Source organism: Electrona antarctica (genome assembly GCF_951216825.1).
Source record: "Electrona antarctica genome assembly, chromosome: 5".
NCBI classification, from domain to species: Eukaryota; Metazoa; Chordata; class Actinopteri; order Myctophiformes; family Myctophidae; genus Electrona; species Electrona antarctica.
The window spans coordinates 44193764-44206140 of NC_136810.1; the positions used below are offsets into that span (position 1 = coordinate 44193764).

General features: G+C 42.1%; 1 protein-coding gene across 1 annotated transcript; it reads right to left on the reverse strand.

The window, feature by feature from the left end:
- Positions 1-1446: 1446 nt before the first annotated feature.
- faap24 (FA core complex associated protein 24) lies at positions 1447-8331 on the reverse strand. Its single transcript, XM_079500665.1, has 4 exons — positions 8143-8331; positions 4592-4731; positions 3678-3833; positions 1447-2223 (listed from the first exon to the last, which is right to left on the reverse strand). Exons 1-4 carry the CDS (start codon positions 8243-8245, stop codon positions 1981-1983), a joined length of 642 nt encoding a protein of 213 aa, XP_079356791.1. The 5' UTR covers positions 8246-8331; the 3' UTR covers positions 1447-1980.
- Positions 8332-12377: the final 4046 nt, after the last annotated feature.

The following is a 12377-nucleotide window of genomic DNA, read 5'->3' on the forward strand; positions in this document are numbered from 1 at the left end:
CTGAGAGGGACATCACACTAGAGGACACCCTGCGGACACCCTGCATGGGACATCGTGCTGAGAGGGACATCACACTGGAGGACACCCTGGGGACATCGTGCTGAGAGGGACATCACACTAGAGGACACCCTGGGGACATCGTGCTGAGAGGGACATCACACTGGAGGACACCCTGCATGGGACATCGTGCTGAGAGGGACACCACACTGGAGTGCTCTGCACATGCATCCAAAAGAAGGGCCTTGTTTATGCTTCCCTGCCCCTCTAAAGAACCCTGTGCAGAATCGAAGAAGTCAAGTTGAGCGGACGCATGGGGGCTTTTTTTCTCCCTCTCTCTCACTAACTCCACAGACTTTGGATGATAAAAGGGGTCTGGACTATTGCCTGGAATCGGCCTGATCTGGGTCAGGAGGCCAATAAAAATGGTGAGTTTCTTTTGTGCCCGGTCAGGAAAAAGCACAACACTGCCAGCAGTGTGCAAAGACTTAAAAAGGGGAAACAGAGCAGAAAACCAATATATTTAGGAGGCACTGAGAGTAAGGTGGACAGAGACGGCAACTTCATCAAATGAATTCCCACAGCGATTATATTATCTCAGATGGCTCAGATTAGCAACTCACAGACACACAGACGGACGCACAGGAGCAAAAACACTCTCCAGCCTTCCCACCGGCCGTCCCCTAGCAGATAATATGAACAACAAAATCATCTAAGATATTCAAACAATGAGTAATATTCCTAGGTTAAACTGTTTAAGTGCCAGGGACGTTAAGACGAGCTGAATTTAATTATGCACCGATTGCCAGGGGCGTTAAGACGAGTTAAAAAAAAAAGTGACGTTTGGGTTAAAAATAAATAAAAAATAAAATATAAAGTTCTGTATTCGGATCATTGCGAGTCTGTCCCGTTATTGAAAAAAACACAATAGCAGAGATTACTGTGGGAATATTTCAAAGATGTTTTTGGTCATTTCATCATCTACTCAGGCTTTTGTGAGCACCCCAGATAATCTTTAAGTTGCTTGATTTAGTCTTTAGATATTTGATATTAATTTTAGCTGCCCCGCCCTCTTCCTATATAAACCCACTGTAACTTCAAACTCCATTTTAACCACGATAGATCAATTGAAAACACCCGTCCTTGGTTCTGGTAACTGATATCGTCTTCTAATACATAAGGGGGACGTATTCTTTCAATAAAATTAACATTTTCTTTCTAAGTGAAATATCCCTTTAACAATAATTTTGACAAACAAAACTACGTTTAAATAAAAAAGTAAGACAGCGACAATTTTCGCCGCTTCACCTCGTCGTAGCTGGAAGTATAAAGCATGGCATACTGTAAGTGAGCGAAGAGCATCGCACATCGATATCAGTGAGTGCATCCATTAGTCTAGTCCAGTGGTTTTCAACCATTTTGATACCAGGGCCCACTATTTATTCTGCATTTTAGCCACGGACCATTTGATGAGGTTTAGCCTCTCAGACCCAAAACCTTTTTTTGTTTTTGTCCACAATTCCATGCTGTATTTAGGAGAGATAACAGGCAAACGTTGATCAAAATAACAATTCTTCTACATTTTCTACTTGTGTAGAATCTTGAAAATTAAGTAATGCAGATGTTTAACAATAATTTAACTCTTGGGAGCGTAAAATGTTACGCTCAAGAGTTAAGATCTATAGGGGTCCATTTGGTTACCAACTCTCCATCATTTAGCTTGGGACTACCTGGAACCCCCTCAAGGACCACTGGTTGAAAACCACTATAGTCTATTTATAGAGGTTATGCGTGTGACTTCATGATCATACCCCGAAGTTATGCGGGAAGTATTGCCTACTGCGTGGCAAAAAACCCGACTTTCTGGCCATGACAGCCCATACATCCAAACAGAAAAGTCCTATCAGATTGCATTGCATTAATTTGGGAGCGCCAAATGAATGACATGACAATGACTGAGTTTGAGAAGCTAGCACTGCAGCATCAGCCCACAGGGTTATGGAAGAAGTTGTGTATGTGCTGGGCTGCAGCTTGGCCCACTATCGGCTCCAGCTGCGGCGTCGAAGCATTGCACAGCTGGTGGACGCTGGAGAAGTGCTGGAGCAGGGCCGTGGCTTTGATCTTCCCCACCCCAGGGATGTGTTGAACCAGCGACAGAACGGCCGGGTCCAACAGTCCAGACACGCTCTTCCTCCGGAACGGGTTCTCTTTGCTCTCGCCATGCACCTGTGGATAATTCATTCATCATCATGACAATTAGGGATGCTCCGATCAGGTTTTTGGGGGACAGATCCCGATCACCGATTGTTTTTTTCACGATCGGCCGATACCGAGCATGTGCATAAGGGGCAAATTTGAATATTTCCAAAATGATTATGTCAAAACCCACGTCAAAACTGTTCCTGTGTGTGGGGTGGAAGGGGAGAAATGTTTAGGCCTGTCACAAAGATGAAAAATTATATTATACTATATATCTGATTGACATTTAAATACCACTTAAACGGTGTAAAATATCGGTTTCTCCAGATTGGGTAAACTGCCGATCACAGATAGGGTAAATTGCCGATCACCAATCGGAGTGAATATTGGCCGATATGGCCGATCACCGATTATCGGAGAATCTCTAATGACAATGTCACCGGATATTTGAACGCTAAATTACAATGCAGGCGTTGACACTAAGGGTTGCACACCTGTCCCTGGCAGTTTTCGGGCAGGTGGAGTTTGCTTTCAGGTTGGCCAACCGGGCAAGTGCTCGTTTGAGAGAGGGGACACAACCGTCTACAACACAAGATACAGTATCTGTCTAAACACCTGAACGTGGCCAGCCGCCAGAGCACTCTTCTGGTCTGTGGAATGGCTAAAATAAGAGCACTGTTTACCTAAGTGCTGTTTTCAATGTTGCTACACTTGAAAATATAAAATAACCAAAAGTGTGAACCCATTGTCATTATTCATAGCATGTACTAGGTATTTGGCATACAAAATTAGGTATGACATTTTTCATCGCACAGCCCCAGAAAGTAAAAAAAAAGGTAATTGAAATTTTACCTATCATTTTATAATGGACGATTAACCTTTCTAGAAAATGGGCATTACCTTTGGGCAAGTGAACATGACCTGTACTTGCCTGACGCATAATCACACATTGTGAGCCTGTAGACTTGTAGATTTTACACATTTGAAAACATTTGAAAACTTGTGAAATGGGAAATTCGGTACTTTAAGTACATTTTGCTACCAATACTTTTCACTCAAGTAATTCTTTAAGTCTGGACTTTTTACTCGTAACAAAGTATATCTACCATGCAGTACTGATACTTCAACTTAGCCCATTCAAGACGGGAACCCCTTTTGGTGTTTTAAGCATTATGTTATACTTTGGCTATTTTTGAAAAATCGTGAAAATGTGGCGCAAGTCTTTGAATATATTCTTTCAGAGCGAACGTTTTTATCTCAAATCTTTGCTTCTGGGGGGGGTCCCTAGAACATCATATTTTCAGATGGGAGTCATGGTCAATTACATATATTTTTGGGGGTCCTTGACATGAAAAAGGTTGAGCACCACTGACATAGAAACATTTTCAGAAAACGTGTCATGATTTAGAAGACATTTTGTAGAATCTGGTCTCAGTCCTAAATGGGTTAAGTAAGGAATGTGAGTATGGTCCACCACTGACCATCTGGGTGATGAGCTGACAGGCCTCCGACTGGGTGGTGACGGGCAGCAGGGTCATGCCGAGGTCAAACACCACGAATTTCTGCATGGCCGAGAAGTACTGCTCACTGAGCCTGGTCCTCTCCACCACCACCACCTCCTGGAAGTTGCTGTTTGCCTGCACAGAAAACAGTGTATCAGGTACGGTCGCCCCTAAACCATCTCGCCCCTCGATTTTTCCGCCGACCTCACGCCGACCGCTCGGTCCTACGGTTCTTGTATTTTTTATTTTTGTTTTACTAGCTACGAGCTTGTAGATCTGCTATTTTTCAATAGCTAAAGTATAGCATAATGCTTAAAACACACACACAAAAAAAAGAAAAAGATCTCCTGAACGTCTAATCCAACGAGCCTGCCGCTCGCCTCCACATTATCAAATTTTGAAAAATGCATTTATCTCCGATTCTTTTCCCAGATTGCGTTTTTGGTCAACACAAGCTTTATTCAAAGGCCAATTTTGATATTCCAGTATAACATGAACAAAAATGAATACTGGAATACATTTATTGGATTTAAAATTGCATTCAATTATTTAATCATATTTATTACTTTACTACAAAATAAACATGCTCTAAAGCAGTGGTTCCCAACCTTTTTAGCTCAAGCCCCAAACTAGTGAAAATAGGAGATCTGGACTTCTTATACTTTTTTTTTACATTTATTTGGAAATTATTAGATTATTTTTTTATATAAAATAATTTTGAAAGTTTGTTTTTAATTGATGAAAACCCTTTAAAACTTTTGAAATTATGTAAAAAAGTATGACATTTGTTCCACGACTCAGTGCTCTAAAGACGTCGGCTGCCGTGTTAAGTGGTCAGAAGGGTGGGCGACAAACGCTTTCTACATTTTCAAGTGGGCCGCTGATATACTCACATTTCTATAGCGAACCAGCTTTCTTCTGTAGTCGTTGCCCGCCACCATGTCACCTTCAGACACGTACAGGATACAGACCTTATTAGGCAGGTGAAAATCCACCACGCCCAGCTCGCTCTCAAAGAGCATTTTCACACCACCTGAAATTAAATTAAATCAAATCCAAGATTAGAGACGTACCGATATCAGTTTCTCCTTCCAGATAGGGCTGTCACGATTACAAACTTAAGTTGACAATAAATTGTCACACAAATAATGGCTATAATTGGCATTGGAAATTGGAACATTAAATATTATGAATAGAATGAATATGAATATATGAATAGAAAATAAATTACATTTCTGTTTGAAATTAAAAGTGCATTAAAAGTGCACCGGGCAGATAAGACAAATAGGAAAAACTAGCAGAAATAGCTGATCTACAAGCTTACAACGTGTAACTTTGTGATGCGTTAGCTTGTAGATCTACTATTTCTGCTTTTTTGATGTAGGGTGTAAGCTATGGACATCTTTCAACATGGAAACGATTATGACAAAACAATTGTGATTATCTCGAATAATTGCGATTAGACGATTATGTAATAATTGTGACAACCCTACTTCCCGATACAGATTCCCATAACTTGTGTATCGGTCGATTGACGATCCGATACCAGACAGAGTGTGTGTAATATAAACAAATCTAAGACAGTGGTTCTCAAAGTGTCGTCCAGGGACTATCTGAGTTCCTTTAGGTGGTTCCTAGGTGGGCCCTTATGTGACATGTAAAAGGGTCCAGTTCAGAACCACCTCAAGGAACCCAGATTCTCCCAACTCAGAGTGTTTAAATGGAACTAAATGGAGCTGTAACATTTATACACTCTCAAGAGTTATGACTCAGGGTCCTTGAAATTAGTGCAGCTACAGTACACGCAGTGGTGGAAAGTAACTACTAAGTAAGTACATCTACTTACCTAAGTTACCTTACTACTACTACTACTACTACTACTACTACTACTATAGCCCCTTTCGGAACCCTCGGTTACCTTTACTGAATTTTGGACGGCGCTACCCTAGGGTCCCTCGTAGGTTTTTCCACCCTCCATAGGACACAGATTTACCTACTGTCCGTTCACGGAGACCTGCTTGGTCGCTTGAGTGTTGGTGAGATGTTTCAAAGATGCATACAACAGCTTTAGGAGACCGCAGAAACGTGTGCGAAAAGCTAAATCGGAGTTGCCGTTTTTTAAAGTTTTGGCTTCTCTGAAATCCTCTCTTCCTCACTTCCCATGTCCCGCCTCCCACGACACAACAGCATTATAAACATCCTGCATGTACGCTGTCGGCCAATCAGAGGCAGTAACTAGCCAGTCTCGGTGCGGGAGGCGGTACAATGGGAAGTCAACAAGGAAGTCAAGGAAGAGAGAGGAGAGAGAAGTTCAGCGAAGCAAAATTTCAAAAAAATATTGTGAACTGAGTGGTGCAACATCCCCCCCCCCCCCCCTCCTCTCTCTCTCTCTCATTAGCAGGCAACAGTGCAGCACTATCTCTCTCTCTCTGTTTCTGGCACAACAGCGCCCCTACTGGTACTCATAGTCAGAGTCACACACAAACATAGGTTAACACATCAGAGTCACACACAAACATAGGTTAACACGGACATTGCTGTTCCTTGGAGTGGTTGCACCACTCAAAAATACTTAACGGCAACTCCGATTAGCGCTTTTTCGCACACGTTTCTGCGGTCTCCTATAGCTGTTGGATGCATCTTTGAAACATCTCACCAACACTAAAGCGACCGAGCAGGTCTCCGTGAACAGACAGTAGGTAAATCTGCGTCCTATGGAGGGTGGAAAAACCTACGAGGAACCCTAGGGTACCGCCGTCCAAAATTCAGAAAAGGTAACCGAGGATCCCGAAAGGGGCTACTACTACTACTACTACTACCGGTAAGTATAATTTTGAGGTATGTGTACTTTACTTGAGTATGTACTTTACTTGAGAAGTTTTGGCTTCTCTGAAATTCTCTCTTCCTCACTTCCCATGTTCCGCCTCCCACGACATTATAAACATCCTGCATGTATGTGGTCGGCCAATCAGAGGCAGTAACTAGGACGTGCAGCTAGCCAGTCGCAGCTCGGGAGGCGGTACAATGGGAAGTCATCAAGTCAACAAGGAAATCAAGGAAGTGAGGAAGAGAGAATTTCAGAGAAGCCAAAACTTAAAAAAAAAGATTAAAAATACTTAACGGCATCGGCGGTTAATGCGATTTCTCCCACGTTTCCGTTGTCTCCTATAGCCGCTTTATGCATCTTTGAAACATCTCACCAACACTCAATCGGCGCGCCGCTCGGCGTGAAAGGAGGGTATGTACATCTGTATCCCAACTAGCCCTTCTCGGACCCTACGTTAAAGTTTTCTGACATTTGGAGGACTTTACACGTAGGGTCCCTCTCCAGTTCGTAAGCCCACAATAGGACGCATCTGTACATAGCCTCCGTTGCGGCCGTGCTGCGCTTTTTTGATTGGGGTTAGATGTTTCAAAAGAAGCATATAGGAGCTATAGGAGACAACGGAAACGTCGGAGAATTTTCCTTTGGCGCAGAAGACCGTTTTGGCAGCTCTGAAATTCTCTCTCCCTTCCTTCCTTGACTTCCTTATTGACATCCCATTGTACCGCCTCCAGCGCCAGGTTGGCTAGCTGCACGTCCCTACGTACCTGCCTCTGATCGCTCTGTCGCCACTGTAGCCAGTGTCGATGCTGGAGGCGGTACAATGGGATGTCAATAAGGAAGTCAAGGAAGGAAGGGAGAGAGAATTTCAGAGTTGCCAAAACGGTCAAAAAAACGGTTAAAATACTTAACGGCTTCTGCGCCAAAGGAAAATTCTCCGACGTTTCCGTTGTCTCCTATAGCTCCTATATGCTTCTTTTGAAACATCTAACCCCAATCAAAAAAGCGCAGCACGGCCGCAACGGAGCCTATGTACATATGCATCCTATACACTGACACCACAGCGCGTAAACAGCGCCTCATACTGTGACTCCGCTCACAAACGGGGGAAGTTGTGATTTTCACTCGTTCACTGCAATGCAATTTGCGGCATTTTCAAAACAATATTGAGCAGAGTAGCGATTATCAAACGTATTTGCAATGCCATACGTTGAAAGATCTGTTGCCCGTGGACAAGGCACGCTACCTCCGCAAGTTAGATAGCATCGGCATAGATGTTTGTCCGTATGTGATTAAGGATTGGACCAAGTTGCATTGGCAGCCATAGAAAATTCGACGTTTTTGGGCGTTCCTGTCTAGCGTGGTATCAGTGTATTGTGGGCTTACGAACTGGAGAGGGACCCTACGTGTAAAGTCCTCCAAATGTCAGAAAACTTTAACGTAGGGTTCCAAGAGGGGCTATATCCCAACGAGAGTGGAATAACCACTCAGGGACCCTAGGGTAAGCGACGTCCGAACTTCAGAAAAGCTTAACCAAGGGTCCCGAAAGGGGTTACTCCACTACATCTCAGAGGCAAATATTGTACTTTTACTTCACTACAATTATTTTTAAAAGATTACCTTTCAAACTGTGTACAAGTGCCGAGCCTCTCCACTTCTCATTGGCGACAACATGCCCATAAGGAGGGGCAGCAGTCAACAACACGGCCCCTTTACTCTCCATATATATATTAAGTTGTAAAAAAGACGTTATATTTGGGCTTTGGTTTGCAGAAGACGCACGCGCTGTTTAGTTGTTTTGTTTTAGCCGACTGGGGCACTGTTTTTTTGGCAAATCTAAGCTAGCAAATATAAGACTTCCGGTGGACGATCTCTTCAAAATAAGAGTACCCTCTAGAGTATTGAAAAAAAAGATTAATTTGCACATTAAAACGATTAATTAAGCATTTAAACGATGCTATATGACACACATTATGTTTCTGTGTAAAAATAAGTAATAAGTAATGTTTCTGTGTAAAGATAGAATCGGTAGAATCTGCACCTGGCTCGCTGATAACAAACTATCTTTACACCTGGGAAAAACTGAATCCATTCTCTTTGGCTCTAATAGTAATCTCAGCAAGGCAAATGGCTTCTTGGTTAAAGTGGGTGACAATGTTATCACACGTAAAGATGAAATTACCTACCTAGGTTCCATCCTGGAGGCTAATCTTTCCGGTGATAAAATGGCCACCAACGTAATCAAAAAGGTCAACCATAGAACAAGATTCCTTTACAGGATCTCCTCACTGGTCAACAAAAACACCTTGAAGACCTTAACAGGAGCCCTTGTACAGGGTTTCTTTGACTATGCATGCACCTCCTGGTACCACAGCACCTCAAAAGCCCTTAAAACCAGGCTCCAGACTTCCCAAAACAAACTGGTCAGGCTCCTACTTGACCTAGCCCCCCGAACCCACCTCACCCCTGCCCACTTCGACAGGCTGGAATGGCTTAGGGTCGACGACAGAGTACAGCATCTTGCAATGGGTCTGGTCCACAAGATTCGATACACCACCAAGATACCCATGTACCTGTCTAGATACTTCCTTAATGTTAACGAAGTCCACACCCACAACACCAGAGGGAGTGCAACGAACCATGTACAACCCAGATTCGGCACAAACAAGGGACTAAATTATTTTCGCTCCTATGCCCCCAAAATGTGGAACGCCCTACCAACTGTCATTAAGACATGCGAATCCCTTGACTCTTTCAAAACCGCTCTCAAAGGGCACCTACGGACGGCTGCAATTCGAAACTGGCCCCTGTAAAATCGGAATCCCTCAAACACGAACGCAAGGACAACACTAGAGACGGTCGCGGCCACACAGCCAACTCAAGGTATGGCCACTGAGCCAACTTGGGGACCCAACGCAGCTCCTCCAAGGAAAACAAACAAATTAACGGAGCTGAACGTGAATCCCCCCCACCGCCCACCCCTTTTTAGTGTGGTTGCCTATGGGCAACCATACTATTGTTCCCCTTACCTTTTATTTCTTTCTTTCTTTGTTTATTATTCTGTATAAACTTTATTTTGCAGTGCTACTCCTCCCACAGTTTTTGCCAAACATACTCGAGCCATATGTCAAATCGACCGGCTTCATCGGGAATCGTGTGCTTGTTGATTGATAAGAGAAATGTTGTATAGTTTAATTGATATTAATTAATTAGAGAATTAATTTTCCCCATTCACTTGAATGGGAAAATGGGAAAACTCACATTCAACTATTTGTTTCTCTGAGACCGTAAGGCCTGTAGTTACAACACTTGGAGGGGAGGTTCATAATAATTATCAAAATTAATTAACATATAATTATATCGGTCGGCCTCATGGTGGCGCTATAACAGCCCACTTTACCTTTTGCATTATAACTCTTGCACGGTAGGTCATAAAATAAAAAATATTTTTTCGCTGGATTCCTTGAGTCATGACGCATCTCCCCATATAGGCCACGCCCATTTGCGTCAGGATAGATTTTCTGCCATTTTGAATTTTCTTCAAAACACACTTTTGGATCCTCCAGCTACAGATTTTGGCCAAATCTCATAAGAATCGGTACACATGATCTCCGGACCTATCCGATTAAAACAGCAGAGTCAGAATTTTGATAGTCCATATCGTTAGTCCGTAATCAGCTTCCAAAGTTAGTGGGAGGGGCCTATTTTACAAAAGACGGCACAAATCACGAACGGAATGTCCGATCCATCCCAAATTTTAATCAAATGTCGAGGGTGGCTTAATAAACACAGAGCCTAAAGCTATTCTATTTTCATCTATAGGGGGCGCCACAATTGCAAAAACACTTAACCGTTTGTTGCAAAAACATGATTTCGGGGGGGAACCCCTCCCAATTACTTACACATGATCACAAGGGTGACTTTACATTGTAATTGGCTAGCAAAATTACCGGGAGAGGCCTATATTAGCGAGTGAGGCAACCACACTTTGCAATTTCCCAGAATTGCTTCTTTCTAGTTTCCCCTCACTGTATATGTTTCTTTTCCCTTTTTACCTCCTTTATGATGAATTCCTGTTCTGTCTATAGAAGTGTCTATTTGTACGTCTCTAAATGTTTTGATGATTTGAACATGGTGGACCCTATTGGAAACAAGTGTAATGCTTAATTGGGTCGTCCACTCACAGTTAACAGCCTTTGTATTGAGTTTGTGCTTGAAATGTACTGTAATTCTGCAAACTGTTAATAAATTCTTCAATCAATCAATCAAAGTAATTAAAAAGTTATCTAAATGGATAAAAGCTATTCACTGGAGAGCATGGACTTTATAAAGTGGACGCTGGACAAAAATCCCTGCTATGTTTCGACCATAGAGTTTCGACTAGTGTGACATACGATTACCCACGCGTCCGGGGAGACCTCCTCTCTACAACACCACACTGTCCGCCGTTGACTGGCTGGCTTAGTTGAACTTCCCCCCGGCCGTTCCAACCAGTGTCTTTTTGGCAAATCTAAGCTAGCGAATATAAGACTTCCGGTGGACGATCTCTTCAAAATAAGAGCACCCTAGAGTAAACTGAATTCATGGAAAAACTGTTTATTTGCACACAAAAACACATCTAAACGATTAAATTTAAAACACATTTAGACGATGCTCTACAACACACATTATGTTTCTTTGTAAAAAATGAAATCAATAATAACTTTAAAATCTATCTAAATGGATAAATGCTGTTCACTGGAGTGCGTGGACTTTGGACGAATTGGACGCTGGACAAAAAAACGGCTCTTCGTGTCAGCTCGTCCGACATATGCACGCGTGCGGGGAGACGACCTCTACAACGTCACACTCAGTCTCCGCTAAGCGGGAGAGGTGTAAAATAAAAAGTGACATTTAGTTTGACATTTAGTTTGACATTTAGTTTAGACATTTAGTTTAGACATTTAGTTTAGACATTTAGTTTGACATTTAGTTTTGTCTATAATATTTTGTCTATGATAGTTTGTCTATGACATTTTGTCTATGACACAGACTGAGTAGAAACAAATATTTTATCATGAACATTAGTGAGGACCAATTATATGAAGATAGGTTGAAAAGTGGTGAAGTGGTCCTTTAAGCCCAAGTAAAGGTGTGGTTTGGGCTTTAGTCACTCTCTATAACATATGCGTGGGACTAGTAGGGAGGGCTCGTTGGAAACCTGAGGTCAGGAGAAGAACACTCGGTTTTCCCAAACATGACTGTGTCAGCATTCCTCATCTTGCCGCTAAAATGTAACTAAGCGTGACCGCTAACCTGCATTATATTAGTCAAATGCACATATTTACTCAGAACTTCTTGAACCTACACTCATTTCTCACCCATTTTCAATGGTGGAAAAAGTAGGCCTATACTCACATTTTTTAATTAGTAAAAGTATCAATACTGCGATGTAGAAATACAAGTCTGGAATTAGTCTGGAATTAAAAATGTACTTGGTTTATTGATTGAAAATTGTTTGCCGAATGGGTACAGTTCAATACAAAGTCTGCTAAGAGGATAAACAGCAGAAAACATACAAAAAGTACAAAAGTATTGGTACTTAAAGTACTCACTGTGCAGACTGTCCCATTTCACAAATCTATAAAAACTCTTTTGAAAATAGCCGATCTACAAGCATTGTGAGTTTGTAGATCTGCTATTTTCAAATGGCCGAAATGTATATAGGGCTGAACGTGATTATTGTATTTTTTGTATTATTAATAATCAAAATCTACAAAGTAACTAGTAACTAAAGTTTTCAAATAAATGTAGTGGAGTAAAAGTACAATATTTGGATCCAAGATGTAGCGGAGTAGACATAGTATTGGAAATTG